This window comes from Falco peregrinus, chromosome 9, assembly GCF_023634155.1.
Source record: "Falco peregrinus isolate bFalPer1 chromosome 9, bFalPer1.pri, whole genome shotgun sequence".
In the NCBI taxonomy this organism is placed as follows: Eukaryota; Metazoa; Chordata; class Aves; order Falconiformes; family Falconidae; genus Falco; species Falco peregrinus.
In genome coordinates, this window is record NC_073729.1 from 9,144,734 (window position 1) to 9,167,367 (window position 22,634).

The 22,634-nt window shown below is 42.3% G+C and overlaps 2 protein-coding genes across 2 annotated transcripts; both read right to left on the reverse strand.

Moving 5' to 3' along the window:
* Window positions 1-569: 569 nt before the first annotated feature.
* On the reverse strand, window positions 570-5,499 carry ASCL3 (achaete-scute family bHLH transcription factor 3). The gene is made up of 2 exons (XM_027778353.2): window positions 3,542-5,499; window positions 570-1,468 (listed from the first exon to the last, which is right to left on the reverse strand). Exon 2 carries the CDS (start codon window positions 1,461-1,463, stop codon window positions 909-911), a length of 555 nt encoding a protein of 184 aa, XP_027634154.2. The 5' UTR covers window positions 1,464-1,468; window positions 3,542-5,499; the 3' UTR covers window positions 570-908.
* Window positions 5,500-5,645: 146 nt separating this feature from the next.
* Window positions 5,646-15,259, reverse strand: TMEM9B (TMEM9 domain family member B). Its single transcript, XM_055814176.1, has 5 exons — window positions 15,090-15,259; window positions 13,430-13,521; window positions 9,726-9,834; window positions 8,616-8,750; window positions 5,646-6,834 (listed from the first exon to the last, which is right to left on the reverse strand). The coding sequence occupies exons 1-5, from the start codon at window positions 15,171-15,173 to the stop codon at window positions 6,679-6,681; spliced, it is 576 nt and encodes a 191-aa protein (XP_055670151.1). The 5' UTR covers window positions 15,174-15,259; the 3' UTR covers window positions 5,646-6,678.
* Between the last annotated feature and the right edge of the window lie 7,375 nt (window positions 15,260-22,634).

Here is a 22,634-nt window from a genome sequence, read left to right on the forward strand (position 1 = left end):
CAGTTATGAACTAAACTCTCTTCACATAAATCTATTCTATACCATTTAGCTGAAACGATCAATAGTGCAGAGGAGCAGACTGGGAAGTCAGGGAAGACCACCCCAGGCCTCAACCACTACCAGTGAAAATCCCCCAAAATTTGTTGCAGGATTATTCCACATCCCCCCCCCGGAGGCTGAGACCTTGCCAACCCTCTTTATATTGTGTATTGTATGAGCAATCCTAGTAATTTTTAAGGGCACTGACAGCTGAAGAAATCATCCCATTTTCAACAGAAATTAGGCTAAGTCAATTTTTAATAGGATTAAAATATTCATTAACAAGAAAAGGATGGAATAGCAAGACGTTACGGACTTCCTATGCTCAGTAACTGCTCCAGAGAGCTGCTACTCTCCTCTTTTTACCTTCCCCTTTTAAACAAAGTTAAATGTTGGCATCTAACAACATTCCTGGGAACCTTTACTGAGACCTTTTAAAAGAAACACCAGAAATTAGACCAAAAATCTTTAAAGAAAGTGCATGTGAGAGAAAACCAGTAACATTACAGAAAATGAGAGGAATCTCTCAGTCTCATCAGTGGAAAGATTTTATTTTAAAGCATGCAGGTTGCAATGATACATACAGTTACTTCACACAAACAGGTATTACTTTGGGTTTGGTGACAATTTTAGAAGTGTTTTCTAGTTTCCATGAATGAACTAACTTAGGCCATTCAGATGCGATTTCTCCAGTTGCCTTTTTCGTTTCTAAACGTAGTTACTATCTGCAAATTTACAACTCTTGTGTGGGCTGAGACTGACGCATACTATGATCTGCTCCAAGGATGTGCCAGGAACCTGCACGTCATTAATAACGTAGTGGCTACTAGGTTCCCAGGCAGGATACCTTTTGCTTGGTTTGGAACATTTTAGATGGTCTTCAAAAACTGGTTTTGTTTGTTAATCACTTTAGGTGCTTGGCTTGGCTCCATGACATTTTTTTCTGCCGCCCCAGAATCACTGTACAGAACAGACTGTAGGTAGCTAATGTATTTTATCGCAGCACGGAGTGTTTCTACTTTGCTGAGCCGCTTCTCCAAGTATTCCTTAGGTAGGTGATGCCTCAGCTTAGCATAGCCTTCATTGACGCATTTAACCCTCTGTCTCTCCCTCTCATTCCTCTTTCGGATGAAAGCTGGCCCGTAGGAGTACTCACTTCTGCGGTAAGTGGAATGGAGCATTTGGTAGGGCAAGGTGCAGGGCTCACTGTAGAAGTTCTCCGCGATGAGATGCTCAGATGTGAAAGGCAGGAACGACAGATCTTCAGAGCAAGTGACCTGATTTGGCGTCTCTGGGTACACATGAAATGTGACCACTGGGTCAGCACCAAAGGGCCGAGCCAGCTGTATGTGCTGAGCCTCAGTGCAAACGGACAACTTGTCCATGAGGTTACAGTAGCTTTTGCCATCCATCAGGTTCTGCATTTAACCTGGAAACGCATAATTAGGTAACAGTTTAAACAACTCATACTGAACAGCAGAAAAAACTCACCTGGCCTTACCAACACCTGGCATTACTGGCATTTTCCAAAGAGACTTTTAATGCATTTGTAACATTTTAGAACAGCGTTGGAAGATCATCACACAGAAAAGACGATGTCCCATTTGAAAATACAGGAAAGTCAATCAGCAACACTGATGAAAATAATTCACAACAAATTTTAAGAAAATAAAGCCACTAAAGCTCTCTAAAGGAAACAAGTCTCACCTCACCTTTAGAAATGAAGAGCATCTACCTTTACGTACACCACACAGGTCTAGCTTGCTCCAAATCTGCCAAAACTTCCATCTCTGTCAGATGATAAACAAAGCAGGCCAACATCCGAGGCATACCCTCCACCCCCTTCTCCTCCCCCAAAAAATTAAATCTACAATTCCAGTAACAGACTCCATATCCATACCAAAAAGCCTTCATAGACAAATTATTTTTTCTCTCTCAATTTGATGTCTCATTCACTACACTATCTGAATTGGATGGAAAACCTGTGCTGGGAATGGATCTTAATTTCATGTCTGTCAGGTATTACATCCGTTCTACATAAAAAGGTTTACAAAAAGTTTAGAGGATTAATTTCTGCTAAATCTAACATCTCTTTGGGTCCTCATGCTCCTTCTGCACTCACCTTCAAACCAAACACAGATATGAAATACTAAATACAATCCTACTGACAGAGGATTATGAAATAATTAATTCATTAAAGGAAAAAATGCGTGTCCTAAACTATTGTAACAATTATAAATTATTTTACTAAGAAGAGACTGCACACAGTCATTGGTGCACTGCTAGAAACCTGTCACTCAGACTGGCCCACTAAAACCACACAGCCTCTCTTCAGAGCAGCGTTACAGCAGGCTTAACTACTCAAATCACACTTCCATATTTATTAGAAAGATAATCTTGCAGGTTTTTTGTTTGTGGAATTTGTTTGTTTATTGGTGGTTTTTTTTCCCCAGGAAGCTACTTTATAGTGCCTTCCCAATATCGTTATTCAAACAGTTAAATATCAGCATAACTGCAATGACTGTTACCTAATAGCTACTTAAAAAGAAACTTTAAATAGTTACTTCTTGAAGAATTACTGTGAACCATCCTCATCGACTGCAAGCAATACTTACCTAAACAGACTCAATCAAAAAAATGCTCTTACTCACCCATCCACTTCTACACCTATACATTGCTGTCTAAACCGCTTCAGTTATATTACACCCTCTAAAATGGAAAACACACCTGAACATTAAACTAGGTTACTAGAAACATCTAGATTCCGTACTCGCATAAACCTTGCAAAGCTTCAAATGTTCTGACCATGGTTCCATAACGTAACTCGGATCCTCTTAATCCTTCACAAGGCTGTGGGGATATTTTAACATTTGCTAATGACTTCACACCTGCTACATTTAACACAAAGAGAATTTTTACTCAGTATGGACCTATCCCCACAACATACTCTATCAAAATGCCTCTGTATTCAGTGTTGCCTCTTTTTCTAATGATGTAGACCTCACAACAGAAATCTTAAGTTAAAAATTGATTTATAGCAGGCTGTTAGACAAGAAAGTCACATGCATCTTAAACAGGTACTTCTGCAGGTAGGCTGAAAGCATGAACACACATCCATTTTACATTGATATACATGCAGAAAATCAGACATGAATATATACACTCATCATAAAATGAAAACAGTAGACAGTCATCTTTCCCTTTTCTACTTCCACAGGTTGGATTAAAAACTTTCTGCTGCTGACAACTTAAAAGCATTATCTGAGGAAAAAATAAATAAATGTTAACACAGCAAAAAACCCCAACTTTACAGCAAAACGTCACTACAGAGCAAGAAACCAAAACCAACACAGCCCTCGAGAAGAGATCCGTGCGGTATTTGGTGCTTAGTACTGACACTTCTGCTGCATGATAGCATCACATAGAACAGTTACCTGCTGCCTTACTACCTGCACCAAGTGCAAAACACAAGTGGATAGAATTGTTTTCCTTTTAGACTCACCAGTCTTCAGATGAAAGCAAAATCCAAGGAAACAAGACGTGCTATTTTAAGACTGATGAATAATACCTGAAGACATCTGAATGATATTAGAAGAAGTTAGTGTTCCATTTTTCTTACACCATATTAAATATGAGCTCATATTAAACACAATTCCTTAAAAAGCTACAGAAGCACTGTTACCGCATAGCTGGTAGAAGTGATTTACAACAACATTGATATTCAGCGAAGATCTGTGGCTAGATAGCGCAGTACACAAGTCTCTTACCTGAATTATGTAGCTTGTTCCGCTGAGTCAATGACTGCTGCAATTTATAGTGCATTGACAACATGCAAAGTAGCTTACAGTTAGATCTGCTCATTTCTGGTTTGGCTTTTCTACCCACACCACAGCTATGATGGCAACAAAACTTGGCATTAAGGGCTAGAAATTTCAAAATTGTACTGAACACAACCAGAATACCTGCAAAAGTGATCAGGAATGTACTTTGTTTACTTCCTGAATTCTGTTACAATTTATTAAAGCAGTATTTCCATTTATTGGCATTTCGTACTTCAATGTCTAAATATAACAATCAGCTAGAATTTAGTTAAATAGTTACCATCAAGGCAGAAACAAAATAATTTTCATAGCTTCATTTTAAACACAGAAATTCAGCATTTATGTAAAAGAAACTTGTGATGGATTTGTCTCCAGATTAGACAGAGGACACACATTGGTTAGCTTCATACTGTCAAATTTAATCTTTCTATACCTGTAATTTTGGGAAATGCGCTTAGCCTTAAGTAGTGTAACACCATAAAAAAGGTCTCTATTAAAACATTCATAAAGGTAGACAAGATTTACAAAACAGTGAGCAAATCAGTAGCAAGACAAACATTTTAAACTTTTGCTTAAACTTAGAAATACAGCATGGAACAATCAGTCTGTGTAATAAAATATATGTAGCATCTATATACCTATATATATCATAGATAGGTATATATACACACACACACATATATAGCTGCCTAGTTGTATGGGTGCAACAAAATAGAACAGCTACCTTCAGAATTCCCAATTTTTACAGGACTACCTTGACACTTTAGGCTATCTTGCTATTTGACCCTTCTATCAATCATAGTAAAACCACACAAAAAACCCCCAAAATCAAACCAGTTTTGCTTACAACTTTCAAAGACGCTGTAAGATTAAAAACACTTGATCCACTACCAAGAGAGACACATACAGCCAGCCTTGTCTTCTCAGGACTCGGCCTTCAGACAGAGCATTCTGCTTCTGCTGCCCCCGTGCACAGCCACACCAACGCTGTATTCCACGCCATCCTTGCCACACCAGCTTCAGGCCTCATTAGCCCGTAGCCAAGAGGTAGAACACCTGCTAGGACTGGGAGACAGGTATGTGTTCAACAAACAAGCCACATCATTTTTCTTTAGGGGACCCTAGGTACATCACTGTCATAACCGGTTATTGACTCGCCAGTGTGGGATAACACTGTAACTGAACTCAAGTTCGGATTTTTTTTTTTTCCTTTATCCTGTCAATCTACCTTGTGCCTTGTTTGTTTGTTTTAATTTAATGAAAGAATCCTGTGCCTCCACCAATTAGCCACCCATCATAATTCCTTCCAGATTAACTCAGTTTTTAGAAGACTACAGGACTGACAAGAGAATGAAGCTCTGTATCTGCAAAAGAGCTGCAGTCAGAGCATACATTGTTACGGAACAACTATGTTTCCAGCCCTGATGTGCAGCCCTATGTGCGCAGGTACAGTTTATTTCCCATGCTACTCTGTCCCTCAGGCTCTTGTCTAAGCAAGCCAAAACCACACCCAGCAACATACAGCACCATTCCACATACCATTTCCTTCCACACTGGAACTGAAACTGTTTAAGACAATAATGTAACTACATACGCATAGCTAAATTTGAGTCAGGAATTATAAACTTTTTTTCAATCAGAAATTTGAAGAGCCTTTCTTTCCTTTATCTAAGCACTGAACTAATGCATATTTCTACTCTGAAGCATTGTCAGAAAAGTGCCTTTATAGATGAAACTTGCACACAGGGTAATAAGGGAGAAAAATGATGACATACAGATAACAAATCCATTTTTCAAAAATTGGTTTTATCTTTAATTGTTACATTCCAAAGGGGATATATGAAAGTTAGTCATCTAGCAACTGTATACCTCTTAAGAGATGAGTACAGAATCACAGATAAAAAAATACACCTAACTCCCAAGATGACAGGTGCTAGAGAAAGTATGTGCCTTACACCATCAATCCAGACAAATGCAGAAAGATTTTTTTATAATAAATATTTCATCATATACTAACTCCTGAGACTTTACCCATGAAAAGAAAGGGAAAAGTTGTTGGTTTGTTTGTTTTTTTTTTTTTTTTTTAAGAGATTCATACACATACAATATATTAAGCTATTAAAGCAAAATAGAACAAAATGCCAACACTGTCTTGATACGCACTGCATTTGAGTTTATCTACATCACAGTACTTTAAGTATGCAGCTCAAAGAGTCAGTGTCCACGTAAGTTTTGCCTTAAATCTGCAAACATCACTTGACATACAAGCATCTTGAAAGTATGAGTGCAAGAAACCAAATGATGAATCCAGGCAATCAGGATTTCATTCTCCGATATGAAAACTACGCTGCAATATTTAGATTTCCAGTACCTAGCATTAGTTGGCAGAAAAATCGAAGTATATTTACAAAAGGTCTTTACATAAAGTGATTAGTGAGTTGTAAGTAATTACTGTGTTCCCAGGTACTTTTTAACCACATAAACAGCAGAGAGAAATATATAGTTAAAAACCACCATAAAGTTACAACTGTAAATAAGGTACCACAGTGGCAACCCAAGACATCTTAGGGTTTGGGTTTTTTTTTCCAGTTTTGTTAGTAAAAGCCATTTGAAAGTGTAAAGATTTTAGCTTTTGGTTCACTGATCTTTTTAAATTGCTTCCACTCCATTCCTTCAAAGTTCAAATACTTTATTTTTTAAAAAATCAATAATGAACTATTCAAGAAAACCCTTCTGAATTGGCAGGATCAGGAAGACGTAAGTCAGCTCTTTCAATTAGTTCACTTTACTTCCCTGGAGTTATTTCACTGAGACACAATTAACTCAGCACAACATGACGGTCAAAGACAGATTTGCGTTGCTCTTGGACCTGTAACTTCCAACGCTGCTGGGCATACTCCACTTTGTTCAACACATTGGCACGGCTCCGAGAACGAGCCAGCACATCGTGTGCATTTGCAAAAGGCTGGTGATCCTGGAATGGCAAAAAACACAAGTTAGATCTCAACAACTCCACTGAGCAATTACAGCAGTCTCTGTTGTTACATGCCAAAGGATGTGGGAGTTTTGGGGGGTGTTTTTTGTTTGCTTTAAAGTAAACAAGCCGTTTCAATGTGGTGGTCAGTAATAATGACCGAGGTATTTTTTCAAGTTAAAACTACACTTCAGTTTCTCATTCAAAGTTAACTTCCACAGGTTTCCCAAGTACACTAAAGTTCATGACACTGTCAAACAATTATCTGCTGTCCAGAGACATCACGGTGAGCTACAAGATCATAACCACAGTCTTGCGTCCACTAGCAGCTGGTGGGACAGAAGCCTAGAATAGACCCAGGTGCTGGGAGCCTCCTGTTGAAGTCACAAAAGCATTTCACTTTAAAACTGAATTCAAGAGTCAGTTCTCTGCCAGCTCTTGGCCAGTTACCATCAGGCAATTCAGGATGTTCACATGCAGCTTCTATATAAAACCAACACACTCTGATGTTTACTAAACTAAACCTATTGTACTGAGCTGCCTAAAAGCACAGTGTCAATACAGCTGTTTAAGCGACACAGCTCAACAATAACTGAGTGCTTGTTTAATATTTACTCTGTCTGTTTTCTAACTGTACCTACAAAGCTTTATTTTCTTTAGTAAATATAACCAAGTTATAAACAGTAAGAGGTGGAACTGAACTTCTAATTTGTCTGTTTTGGACAAAGTCATGTTGCTAAAGCTATGTCAGAAAGCATTGCATATACAATACCTAATGACAAATAACATAATTATGTCCTGTATTAAATAACCAGGGGGGTTGTACATCTACACTTCATATTCCATTCTTTTTGCCCCCAGAACACTCTTGAAGACATTAACAGATTTTATTTGTGACTATACTGGGTAGAGTACCTCAATGATAATTCTTACTAGTACAGAGATTACCATTCACGATACCCCTCTCAGTGAGTGATGCCTACAAAGCACTGAAGCTACACATGGGCTTCAATGGGCTAAGAAATATACTCACAGAGAGCAAGAGACAAACCCTGATCCAAAGAGCTATAATCTTACCATAAAAAATTATGTAGTTGGATATACCTAGAATGAACAGTTAATAGGTGACAAATCACTCACAGGGAAACAAAATCACCATAGCAACACATTTCTACCATAAAATAGATGGTGGAAGGGAGAGGGCGGGACAAGCTAGATGGTACTAGCTTTCCTGATAAACAACAGTCTCAGCTGAAAGGCTAGCTACTGACAATTTCTATGTAGACAACAGACAGAAAAAAGAATTGCAGAGGTCTATGGAAGTGGCATACATTCACCACTTGCCACTGCTATCAATGGGCCACCAGAAATGGCAAACATACTGACTTGAAATGCAGCAACAAAATCTTTTTGTACACAGAAATCCAAGAAGTAAGCAATTTGCATAAATGTGATCACTAGCAAGACTGTACAGATCACTAACAATTAGGAAGTTGGAACTCCTATATAAGTTTACCTCCATTCCTACTCTGTTTCTTCTCTGAGAAAATAATCTGTGCCTATATCCGAGATAATGAAACAGTCCTCATCTCGCTACTTTCTAGCCCAGCGAAAAATAAAAGTGGCTTCACAAAGGTGAGAACAGCTTTCTTTTCCTCTCCCTTCAGGAAAAGTATTTACACTGCCTGGAAAAAAGGCTTCTCATCCCACACAGTTATTTAACAGCTAACCATCCTAACCTTTATGTTAACCCAAGTATGCAAGCACTCTGGTGAACTCACCCCAATATCTTCATCACTTTGTATGAGCTGTGAATGTCCAAAAAGACGTCTCTTCAGGACAGGTTCCACCAGGGTAAGGTACACCATGTACAGAAGAAGTAGGCCCAAAATAGACAGGTATATGATGATCGTAACCTACACAATGCAAGCACATTTTATGCCAGAATTGTGACACTCCCCCCACAATCTCTCAGCAGGCAGCAAGGACCAAAAGAAGAGCATGTGAGAAGATTGTGATGAGCCTGTCAAACTGCGGTAGTGTCATCAGACGGCTTAAAACCCACAGAGAAAAAAACACCAGGCTATGACACCAGGTATTAAAAGGGTTTGGAGCAGATGTATGTTAGCCTGGAACAGTTTCTCTTAGTGAGGCCTCGCTAAAAATCTTATGCTATCCCTCTTAAAATAACTTGGGATTATAAATCTCACTTCAACCAAGTCAACTGTTCAGTTTGGCTATTAAACTGGGGTGAAAAATCTGGGGGTCCTGCACAATCTCCATTCTCTAGCATAGATCTGTCTTCAAACAGTCACTGAGAAACACAGGAAGGCAGAAAGAAATACCAAACTTCTAAAAGACCACAAAAATGAGTCTGTGTTATAAACAAAGAAAAGATGCGCTGCAAAATATATTCACCCCAGCCTGGGGCTCAATGACTCCAATGTGATAACAATGTGAAGAACACAGAAATCATCCATTACAACAAACATGGACAACTTTGCTCCTTGTAGCTTGCTAATGTATAAAGAAAATTTATAGTAATCCAGTTAAGATGACTGAATAACGAGACACCTTCTGAAATAATAATGAAAACAAAGTCCACAGCTTTACAAAATGCCCTAAAACACTCAGAATTTCAGCAAGATGTAAAGCCTTATCTCAAAAGTGGAGATCTTCAATAAAGATTCTGAAGTCCACTCCTTCAGCTATAGCTTGATGCTATTGTTACTACTCAAGATAAACTGTGAGCAGCTATCATGGAAAAAAAGTTAAATCTTGGGCTGCTTTAGAAAATTTTTCCCTTTAAAAAGAATATTTATCTAAAAGACAACAAACTTATTTACTGATCAGTTGAAGTATCTAATATATGCCAACAGAATTACGTTTACCTTAATTGTGACAGAGCTTCTCTCTTCATATTTGCATTCACAGCGTAAACAGTATGCTTCTACATCAGGTCCAGGGACAGGCATAGGCTCAACCACATGAAGACAATCACTGAAGAAAGACAGAAACTACCCAGTCAGTTTTGAGCCGATTTTAGCTTACCTGTTCCACTATGGATGCAGACCCCACCTGCATAAGCTGAGAAGTCACCTCTACTATTCTAAATTATACGTATCCAATTCTAAATGGCTATCACACAATTATTTCACTTAAGCAAGACATTCAGCTATAGGCAAACTGCAAAACAAGTTTTAAGACCTTTCTAACTCAGTACAACGTTTTCATTTTTTGGTGAAATTATTAAAGCTGTTATAACAAGTCCAAGGACTTGAATCCCAGCTCAAATTTGACACCAACATTACGGATGAAAGTGAATTCCATCTATACACTTCTTTCTTCATCATACTCAAAACAGTCTTGTTCTATCCTTCTACATCTGAACCGAGATTAACCTCCCTTTGGTGCTTGTGAACAGAAGGCCTTTTTTCTTGCCATCACAAGTTACAGGCATTGAAGAAAGAAAAGAAGTCAGATGATTGTTTCTCTAAGCAACAAGATAACGAATAAATAGCATTCAGCTTTCAGCACCAGACACGGATGCAAAAGCATCATTTGACTTAAAAGATTACAAAATAGAAGTCAGTGCCACGCCAAAAAGAGTGGTTGACAATCTTAGGGGCATTCTATACCACAGCACTGAAATCCAGCTGCCAGGAGGCAACTGCTTCCACCACTAGCTTATGTAATATTGGCCTTTTTGCTGTCTCAGGCTGGTTGTTCAGAGTGCACATCCCAGGCTTCCCGCAAAGCACCCACAGAACAAGCACATGTTTCACCTTTATCCTGGTTAACTCATTGTTAGCACAGTCAGAAGTAGGTAATGAAACAAAATGCCTGAGGTGACAGCAGCAGCCTAGTATTCAGCGCTCCACTGGGCTAAATTACAACGCTGCAAACACACGGCCAGGCACCGACTCTTCTGTTGCTTTGCCATTTCTTCTTCATAACTAAAACTACTGAGTGTCAAGTCACATCCTCTGGAGGGGAGTGGAAATCTTATTTTTCTCATTTATTTGAAAACAGTATTACATTCTCTTCTGTGGAGGAGTGCAGTATTCAAGCTACAGAATCAAAAATACATGCAAGTTATAGTCTACGCTATTTGCGTTCCTAGGATTGAAAGCTTGCATCAATATGCTGCGTAAGTGCAGCAGAAAGCTTGTACATAGCTGAAGTACAATAGTGAGCCTGTTGGTGTGAATAGATCAAATATTAGCATTTTTTTTCTCCAGTTCACTGTTTCAAGCTGTTAGCAGTATAAACCAGAACCTCAGAATTTTGATGATGTGTTTCCTTGGACTGCGATTCCACGGCAATTTCAGAGGAAAATGCAGAAAAGGTTGATTCTTTTCTGAACGATTTCCCCACTCAACTGCCTCTACATTACCACCTCCTCCCTTGCATCTGCAGTAACAGCACTGAGAAAGCAGCTCTTCCAAGGCAAGCTAGGCTAGTCAGAAGGGCAGCTGCTGCTGCACAGACAGATCTCCAGTCCGTTCAGCCCATCGACAGGGTGTCCTCCCTGTCCATGACCACCACTGCAGTCAGCCTCTGTACACCATTACTTCCGAAGTGTAAAATACAAACACCCACAGTTTTTAAGGGGGTTATTCCATCCTGTAGGTGCTTAGGCATCACTATGATTGCCTAGCATGCTGTCCATCAGGGCGGGATTGCCTGCAATAGCTCCAAAACTCAGTCCAGAAGAGTGAACGCTTTTACTTTATTGGTGTCAAAGCACCCCAGCCCACATGGATGTTATCATAACGCGCTGTTCGCCAGTCTGAAGCCAAAGTACTGACCACTCCAAGTAAAGAACTGAAACATCTAAGAGTATCATGATGCATGTTATGGGTTCAACATGCAAAATTAAATTTTCATTTTGTCTGGACAAGCCAGCAGTAAGTGGCCATTATATTGTACATAATTCATAAAGACACAAAAAATTGATCTGGCTCTTGTCATGTGAGTAACTGATCTAAATACCTAAGGATGGTGCACATCAGCCAGTTCTATTCAATAACAAGTCACTTGCACTGATGTAGAAGCCAAAGCACAGCACTAAATCAGTCTATTTTATTGCACATACACTAGCAATCACGTCTTTTAGAAAAGGCAAGAAGACTTGAACAGAAGATCAAAGCTATAAAATGTTCCCAGATGGTCACTTAAGAAATTATCTCAACAAAACGAGATTTAAGATCGGAAAACAGATTTTTGAGATTCTGCATGCATCAGTACCTGTCACCATAAAATCAGTCAAGTCTTCAAAGGCAATTTTTCTATCAATCAGTACCAATATTGATTTTAAGGGAAACAGGATCTTTTCTCCTAGTAAGGCACACACTAAGCAGTGCTTGCTGAAAAAAAATCCATTTTCATTTGCAGATTGGTAAAGAACAATAAAACCAGTAACACTGCTACTCAAATGTCTGCTGCAGCTGGAATTCTCCCAGTATGTTTCATCGCTGCAACTTAATTTGTCATAGTAGGACTCACGTTAAGTTAATCATGTATGACAAAAATAGTAATATCAATTGGACAGTACCTTTTATGTTTATTAGATTATAATTTACAGCATTGTTTCTCACAGTTCTTCTGTATGTAATCTAATTCTCCTGTAAGCCAAGGCACACCTCTACACATACCTGTATCACTAGTTTTATTCATATAACTATTTTTGTGAGCCCACTCAGGGTCAACAAATTTGTGTTATCAAGATGCCAACCTGCTGCTACCCATCAGACTGAAAAGTCTTTTATAAATTCTTAATGTAACTGAAGAAGAGTCAATAAACCAAGTAGTATGTCATGTTTTTATAGGCTGATCCAAGAATCTCTGAACATTTCCAACATCAACACAACTCTGAAACATGGTGTTTTATTTGTATGATTCACAAAGATACACAAGGTGAAGTTACACAAGGGAGCCACGCCAATATAACAAATCACTGCCTGTCATCCTTTCTTCCCCAACCCCTCAACCCTGGTCATCACATATCAGCCTTTGCTGGGACAGGAGTCTGACAAATGCCATAGGTGGCCTAAACAATACACAACAGAGAACACTGCTGGAGCACAGAGATGCAAGACCTCTCTCTCTGGAAAACATATGTTGTTAAGATTGCTCAGGCTGTGTCACATAACTGCATTCTCTGGCTGCAATTCTGAGGAACAGAGATCTGCAGAAACAATCTCTAAATGACAGGATGGGTTTCAAGAGTGGAGAAAGAGGAAACAATGCTCCCGAATCCCAGTTCCATAACTATGCTCCCTTGCCTTTACGACATTTCAAATCATTGGATTCAAATTACAACACCCTCTTCCCTTCCACTACTTCCAAGTCTAAATTAATAACTAAACATGCAAACAAGCAAACCAAAACAGAAGGCAGGGCATAAGCTATAGATTTCAAGCCTTTTCACTTGCTAGAGAGCTCAATTGTGGAGCACTTTTAAAAGTAAAGTTCCAGTTAGTTACACAAGAGATGTAATTCCTCGTAGCACCACCACAGGGAAGACACATATTATCACTATGGAACAAGTCTTTAACCCGTAAGACTCATTATAAATTTAACATACACTCACCAGTCTTTCTGTGAAACATTTTTGTTGTAAATCTGGCCCGAATGGTCTTTGTAGGGAGGACAGATGCACTTACATCGGACATCCTCAGAATTCTGTAAAGTAAACAACATGCTTAGAACAAATCATCATCAGTAACCATAACAGGATACAGAAAGCACTCTTCACATAATACATTAAATATTTAACACAAACTACTTGCAGGTTATCCATGAATAACATTACTCAGGATTTCCTTCAAGTTTAAAAACAACTCCTCCTAAATACCAAGCAAGCAAAGCAATTTGTCAAGTAACTATTAGACAGCAAACACATTCTTCATGAAAAAAATCTGGAGTTTAAGCTCACTCTTTAAGAAAAACACACGTTCAGAAGTTACTGATGTTGGCGTACTCAACTATTGAATTTGTGAGGACAGCTGTCTAACAGACACAATAACAACCTTAAAATAAATTAAAGACTATCATCCCCAAATGGAGATTGGCAAAGAAACCTCTGTGGATAATTCTGTCCTCCCTGGCCACATGAGAAACAGCTCTGTAAGGAAAACTACAACCCACGGTCCTCTCGTCTTAAACAGCAGCAGGTTATTGTGAGTTAGAGGAAAATAGCACAAAACCGGTATTCCAAATGAAGGCAAAGTAAATGTGAGAAATTACAGAAACTTGTAAAAGGAAGTTTTAGAGAAACAACATTTGCACAAGCAACAACAGGCACTGCAGAAACAAGTGAGGAGAATTAACTGCTACAGGCAGTGAGAAAGAAGTAGTACCTAAAATGAACGTTTAGATCACTACTGGGAAAAATGGAATTTCAGAAGACAACCAATTTGTGTAGTGTATTAATACAGAAGATTTCATTCTCTTCCCAAATTGCACAAGAACAGAAAACCCTATGGAGATGCTCAGCAAGGAGTTACAGATGAAAGCAGTCTCAAAGCTGACTCAGTAACTTATTTGAGCAAATAATAGGAGACAAACATGGCTTATCTAAAGCTCGAGGCAATTTCTAACGGCATTACAGAATAGGAAACCTTGGTAATAAACTGCACTGAACACTGAAGTCAGAGAAGACCTCGGTGGGCAGAGCCCAGCTGAAAAACCCTGACCCGCTACATGCCAAGGCACCTCTGGGCTCACCCCGGAGGAGTTGAAGAGCGGATTATGAGGGAAAAGGAGAAAATTCCGAGGCACGGGCACCCTGAGGAGAGGGCAGCCTTTCCCTGTCAGGAGACACGGTGTCCCCAGGGTGTCCCCAGGCCACCCCCGGGGCTGCCCGCCAAGGGCCAGCACCGGCCCAGGGCAGGCCAACAGCCGGCAGGGAGGCACCGAGCGCAGGGCCTCGGCCCCAGCGAGGCCCTGCCGTGCGTGACGGCCCCGCCGACACAGGGCTGCTCTCCCAGAGCCGGCACAGGCCGCACACGCCCGGCGGCCGCAGCAGCTGGGGGCCGGCGCTAACATAGCGACGCCGGGCCAGCGGGCCCTGCTCCTCCCGGCTGCCCCACGGGACCCCGCCGGAACCACCCGAAGCAGCCCGAGGCGGGGACGGGCGTGCGGAACCACCGGGGGGGCACCGAGCGACCGGGCGGAGGAGGGCAAGGCCCCGGTACCGGGAAGGGTGGCGGGGAGTACCACCGCGATCCGCTCCCCCGCGCCTCACTCACCTTAGCCTCAGCGCCCAGCCCCAGCAGAGCGGCCAGCGCCAGGAGCGAGCACAGGCGCGCCGAGCCCCCGCAGCGGGCCGCCATGTCGGGCCCCGAGCGCTTATCGCCGCCGCGCCGCCGCCGGCCCCGCCGCGCCCGCCGCCATCACTTCCGCCTTCCGCCGGCCGCACGTCAGGCGGCGTCCGGTAGCGACGCGGCCCCCCGGGAACGGCGGCGCCGACGAGCGGTTCCGGGCTGAGAGAGCCCAGCCGGGCTCGGCCTGAGGCCCGAGGGCGGCCCCCGACAGGGCAGCGGGTTCCCGCGGGCCCCCCCGGGCGGGCAGCCCGACCCCCCCGCGCTGCTGGGGCTGCCCCCCTACGGCCGCCGGTGCCGGTTCTTGGGCCCGGCCGGGGCAGGCGCTCACGGCTCTGACAGGCCTCACAGCGATCAGCGGGCTGCCTGGCTCAGCCCCTTTATTCTCCGACTTTTTTATACCTTGTGCCCTTCCTACATCCGTTTTCTGCCCTGAACTGGAAAGGAGCGACACTGCACACCATCAAAAGCGGCCCTGTACCCTCTCTCCTTCCCCAGCCCCCAGTGAGTGCCTGCAAGTTCATAGGAACTAAAATAATCCTTTAAATACAGTATACAATTGCGCTGTTACACTCTGTTTTAATACAGTGAGTCGTGTAATATAACAGTGCACCAGGCGCCTCGGTAAAGGACCTTGGGTTACTATGGCAACACTAAACGCTTTTATTTAAAATTCAGGGAGAATTGCCAGCAGAGTGTCATGAGCATAAGTGGGGTTTTGGCCTTCGCCAGACGACTTGTGATGACTGCATCGGCCGTGGAAGTGTTCTCAGCGTGAGGATGGCTGTGCCTTCCCCGCCACCCACGCTCATCGCCTGCAAATGCGCTGAATCTTCCGAAAAACATGGAGCGAATTTTGAGCTGAAGTCTATAAGGTGCCGTTTCAGAGGCATCACTGCGTTTGGAAGAGCTCAGTGCCAGCAAAGGTTTCCAACAGATAGTCCTATAGACTAATAACACACTCAGAGTTCTAATACGCAGGTAATAAATGCATGGGGTTTTAGGTGGCTGGAATTGCCTTTGGGATCTTCAAGCCCAGTCCTGCAGCTTCCTCAGATCCAGGGACACCAGAAAAAGAAGTGTGAGCTTGTGAGCCACAGGCTCTTGATGCTGCATGAGGTAGAGATGATTTCATCTAGAAGATGAGTCCATTCTTCCCCTAGAAAAGAGCAAGCAGTGATTTAGTGTGCAAAACTGCTGGACGGATTCTTAACAGGAAAGTGCTGGAAGTTTTTGTCTTGACATTTAGATTTTTTTCTGGGTTTCTTTTCTTTAATTTATTTGTCAGCACACCAGTATGAGAAGCAATACTGTTAAACTACAGTTAAAGAAAATAAAAATTAAAAAAATGTAAAAGAAAGGTGATTTTAAGAAAAAATGTGATTAAATTATTGCCTTGACCATAACTGTTCTTGAGCTATCTAATCTTCCAGAAGGGCTGAAGATGGGTTTCATCTTTAAGAGAGCTCTTGGACGTTTATCGGTAGAGTCTGAGCTTTAGTGGTGTGCAGGCTGCTCCCTGCACTGCTAACTCAGTCCTTACAGGACCAACTCGCTTCAAAAGTTAATGGAGCTGAGCTCTCACATCTAATTTGCTTTTTACAAATAACACAGGACGTGCTTTAATAACAAGATTTGTTTTGAGACTTGTAACTATGCACCAGCCTCTCTAAGCTAAACCTTCCACTTTGCTATCAGTGCCATGTTGAATCAGAAGTGAGCTTGTTACAGTTTTGTAGCTGCTGTCATCGTTGTCTCCACCATCAATACTCACACACCTAGTCCCTCTGAGAGCTGCTGGCAGTCCCCTTGATCATTCAATGGCTTTGCTTCTGCAGCACGGGGGAGGGTGAAATCCTGGTTTCCCTCTGGCCACAGAGGGGATGAGCTGTGAGGTGCAGCAAATCTCCCTGCGCCATTGAGGCACAACCTGGGCAGGGCTTTCAGGAGCAAAAGGCAAGACTGCAATAAAGACATGGGTAGTGCATCCCTAAGGTGTTGATGAGGGTGAGATGCTCCAGGGGCATATCTTTTCTGCTCAGTCATCTTACAAAAATAGCTTATAAAAAGCTTTATATTCCCAGGTGCTATACGTGCAGAGTGAGCTTTTCCTTTCCTGTTGCAAAAGCCTTCCTGAAGTCACATCATCTCTGTAGCCAGCAGTGCACTAAGCTGTGTCTCTGCTCCTCCTTACTGTGCTATGCTGATTCACATGTGAATAAGAGTATTTTAAAACCTTTTCCCTGCAAATAACTTTATACACTAAGTGGTAATAACATTGGACTCCACTGTGCTGTGCCGATTTCTGTAGGGTCACTTTGTGCTCTGCAGCTGAATGGGCATTCACTGTCACAGGGTAGATGTTCCTCAGGGCAGGTAGGGTAGAGAGTATTAACCATAATTTTAATCATCTGCATTATGATTGTTTTTTACTAATGCAAATTACCATCTTTTTATGTCAGTTCAGCCTATTCACATTCAGAACTTTCCTGCTTCCCTTCCTTTTCTCAGCTGAGAAAATCTGTTCATTATCAACAATGATATAAAAGAAAAATCTGAAGGGATTATGTAAATAAGTGATTGAATCGGCACTTCTACAGTCATTGCCAACATGAAAGCAATGTGACATTTGCAGAGAAACAAAAACAAAGTAGACACAGATTCTTTTTTGTCTATCCCCTATGTTCAGTTAAAAAATTAAAATGATGGCAGCACTTGTTATTACACCAGCCTTTACTTAGCAAAGAAGTGTGGGAAGCACGTAATTACAATGTCAATTGCTCTAGGCTAATGAGAAATTCACCTTTCAGCATATTGGTCATCATCATCCATTTGAATATGTCCTGTCACTGGTACTGCATCCCTTTAACAGTTCCGTTTTGTCTCATGAGTTTCTGTTTTGGGCCAAAACCTCAGCGGTTCTGCTCAGGTCTAGCTGGTGTTCGGGCCTCGTGGTCTTTGGTCTCTGGAGAACACAAAGAGAAATCGATGCCAGTGGGGTGGATGGGGTACAAGGTGTACAATAAAAGCAAGGTTTCCAAATATAGTCCATCTCAGAGACCCATTACATTACAGTAATGCAATGTAATGGCTGGTGGCTTCCTTCCGTAACTGAGGCATTATGTAGCAATCTGCTGTTAGAAGTTACCTGAAGCCTTTCACAACAGCAATATAGGCATATGGAAAGGACAAGCTAGACAATCTGTTTACCTTGTGTGGATATTTATGATACAAAGCAAACGGAGGGAAGTGCTGAAAGAGCTCTGCATTTATTTTATCTTTCTGTCTCAGTGAATCCACTCTTGACTTTTCTGCGGGCGGTATGGGTTCAAGGTCCTTCTTTGCTAACGCAAGGTCGGTTGGTACATTTGCACACTGTAGCATTTTGTTAGTGCCAGCTGACTCCCCATATCGCATATGTGGGGAGCATGCTGTGTTCTGCATATGGTTTCAATTAGTGATATGTCATGCTCTTATCAGTGCAATTCCTGGTGCATGTCCCTTCCTTCAGCAGAGGTGTGCTCAAATACAAGGTACAGCAGCTTGTAGATGAGAAGTGGGCTTCAGCTGGTTAACCGTGATCTTTAAGCCCAGAACTCTGACTTCATCTCTTGCAGCACGAAGAACAGCTTCTGCATTTGTTTATTTAATCCAAAATTTATTAATAGCCTCTTCCAGGCCTGACCTGGCAGAGCTCAGGCAGCCTGCATGCTTTGCCCATGGGAGAGACAAGGTCAGCTCTGCGCCACACGCTTTGTCTTGTACTCCTTCTTCTCCCCAGGATGGATTTTGCCAAAGGCATGTTTGCATGGTGGCAGCCATGCCCAAAAAGGAACTACAGTTTCTTCCCCATTCAGAGTAATCCACTGGGATTACCCTAACAAATCTGTGCTCCCTATTTTATATTCAAAGGGGTCAGAGGGGTTAGCGCTAAAAGTCGCTGTGAATCCAGAACACGCTTTACCCAGTGCCAGCCATTTCATTCCAATCTTTGCTGCAAACTGCGTGGAAACACCACAGCCAGTAAGAGATATGTTAAAGCCACGGCAAGACTGTGATTACGATACAACTACAGGCCTTTTTTGTGGTAAAGTTTACCATTACCTTTCTCAAACTTGTTGCTAAGCAGAGGGGCTTTAATCAATAACCTCAACAAGTGAACTGGGAACCCCTCCATGCATTGGCTCCATTTTCTTCCCTTGCCTGCTATTTCGGTCAGTTTTCCAAAGCACACATCAAGCGAGCCCTGGATGGATGCGGACCCGTCACTCACACCTCGATACTGATAGGAAATGAGGAGCATACACTCAGCATCCTGCTGGCTTGGGTCAGCGGCAGCAATGCAGTTACACTGCAGATGCCTGCTTTAATTAGGAGCTCTTTACTTTGTCAGCAGACCTGGGCAAGACAAAATGAAAGCTCCGAGGCAATTAATTGAGTTTTGCTCTTTTAACCTTTTTTTCAGTGAACGTTTTGAGCCTTTCTCAGATCTTGGCTTACCTATTGCATTTGATTCTGCTTTCACTGGTCTCTGTGGTGTAACATGAACAATATTATTTTTTTTTTAGCTACATTATCCCTTATAACTGCAAGAGCAGGAATCTCTGCATTATTCTTTATCCAGGAAACCATTTTTGACCATTGCTTATCCCTAGCAACCAGAGTATCACACAAGTATCACATTCTTATAAACATGAAGAAAATTCTAAGAATTCCACATACAAAGACCTGCGCAGAGCAGGTAAATTGTATTCAAAGTCAGCATTGGGCAAAGGGAATCAAATACTTCAGGTGACCACAGATACTGACACTATGGCAGTGTTCTGTATTCTTCACTTGTACACCACGGTGAGGTATACCCCAGGCTCAAGTCTTTGTCTTCTGCCATTAATCGTTACAGATGATAAATTCATCGGCTGTTTAAACATGCACCAACAGCAAAAATCAAGCGAAGCCATCTAAGTGAACAAGGCCCTCAGTAACCACTTTCTAACATGAGGGTTCTTAGAAAAATTGTGGTTCCACCAGATATTTTTAATGTCAGTCCTTTCGCTCTGACATCTGCGCCTAGGTGCTCACTCAGCTGGCATAAGGTCTTACTCCATTCAGATCGGGAGCGACACCACGTTCACACAAAGGGAGCTTCTATCCTTTGCATTTCATTCAGATTAAACCTCTACTAGAGACAACCTAATAGCTGGCTCTCCTAGCGCTGCTGAACAACATTGATTTTACGCCACCGCGTTGCCAGTTTGCGTGGAAGATGCGGCATGGCGGATGCCCTACTTGCTCTGTTCCCATGACAACACCCTGCAAAGCAGCTCCCTGCAAGCTTCCCTGCCTGCCTCATCACATCTGACAGCCCTGCCTGGGCTGCGACTTTCTACCCCAGACAACACCTCTTCCTTCAATTAACAAAAAGTGTTTTACAAGGAAAAAAAAGATCTATTTGAACTAGCGATGTTCTGACTGTCAGAGCAGAGAGTATTAAGCTCTCCACCACCCAGACGTGGGAGGATGGCTGAGCTTGGTTTGCCATTTTACACTACACGCTGCTGCTCGGTAATGTAATTGGGAATGACACTTGTTTTTGCTTTAAGGACTATATTTCATCAGTGTGCCTGATTCTCCATGTAGGCTGAAGTGAATTAAAATATAGCAGCACTTCCAAGTAACTCCTGATTTCATGTAGTAGAAGGCAAGGAGTTGCTTGGGCTAATTACTGTAAAGAAGAAGATCTGCATTTATTGGGGGTGAGCTCCATCCTGCCCATCCTCCAAAGCTGTATCCCTCCTGGGAGCACCTCCACGAGGGCCAAAAACAGATTGGTCAAGCCAGCAGCTCTCCAGACCAAAGTCTTTGGAGCTAATGTTTTGATGGTTTTGGCTGTATAGATGAGAAATGTGGAGCATCAAGATAAGTTCAGGGCATTGAAACTGGGTGACAGTGGAGGAAAGTGAGCTAAGTTTTCCTCTTTGCCAGTCCAGTGCAGTGTTATAGTAAACTGGAGGACGTTTGGTTGTTTTTTTTCTTATAGTTAGAAATATTTTAACACATTTTTTTTCCAGTGCAGATTCTTAAGTTTGTTTTACTTTTTATATGTAGACTGAGAGCTCAGTCTGTGGCCTTGGCTGTACCACTCCCAGTTGGTCAGTATTTGCCTCAAGAACTGCATGTTGCCATCCAGATAGGAGGGAATCAAAATTAGGCTTGAAAACAAAGAAAGAGCTGAGGTCCTTACTGGGACTTGCCAAAGGGCTGGAGCCCACCAAAGGGCTTCTCCCAAGCCTGCCCAACTGAGAGAAACTTGCAGCTGAACACTGACAAGGTTATCGCCTTTCCAGCACATGAACAACGCTGGGATTTGGGAAGTGCTCTGCCCTGGCGTGGCCATGGCTGTACCAAGGACGGCGGTTTCTGAGGTGTGAGTGATGGGCTGACTTACTGCCTCTGACGTCCTGGAGCGGTGAGTGCCAGTACGAGGGCATCGCAGCTGCATCAGCAAGCTGGACACTGTGCACCTTTCTGACCACAGTCCTCCGAGCATCCCTCACCTCATGCCTCTATGCATGACCAGTAGGCTTGTGTGACCCTAGCTAAGAAGTCGGGTTCACCCTCACAGGGCTCAGCACGAGGTGCTCCCTGCACCATGTCGGAGGATGCTGACAGGCCCATAGCATATAACCCGTCCTGGGCATTTGCCCCACCAGCAGCACCTGAACTCGTTGTGCCCTGGCTGCTGCATCTGAGTTTTATAGCACTGCAAAGATGGTGTAAAATCCACTGAAAAACCTTGTTGCCCTGGCAGACAGAAAGCAGTTTATATGTTATGAGCTCAGGGTATCTGCTGAAAGTCTGTTCATTGTGCTGCTTGGTGACCACAACATGCATATTTTGATTTGGTCCATTATTCAGTGTTGTCCAGCCCAAGCATTTCTGTGACCCCAGCATCAGCCTGCACATTACCTTCCACTTCATTCAATTAGTGGCTAATCTGCTATTCCATTTTATTTGATCTGAGCCTTAAAGACCAAATCACGTGTACTGCAAATTACACAATGTCCATCCTTAACTTGAACAGCTTCAAGCAGGTGCTGAGGAACAATTAGATCATTGTCTGTAGAAGCTGCCATTTAACCAAGAAAGAAAAGACAACTCTAAATAAGACAGATGCAGAGAGCCCAAATATTGCTCGCAGTGATAATGAAAATTAATGAAACATCATTAGCAGTCTCCAGAGAGCCCAGTACATCATGTGCTTTTGAGATGTGCTTCTGGTTGTCCTCTGCCTGACAAGAGCACCCACTTCTCTCAGCTCAAGGCAGAAAGGAGCTTTGCTACATCAAGAAAAAGATCAAAATTTGGAGCCTTTTTCAAACAGTGGGGGTGGCTTTTTTTTGAAAGCTGTTTGAGCCAGCCTGCGGCTCGGTGGTGCTGAGCAGCCATGGTCTCTAGGGAGGTCAACCAGTACAT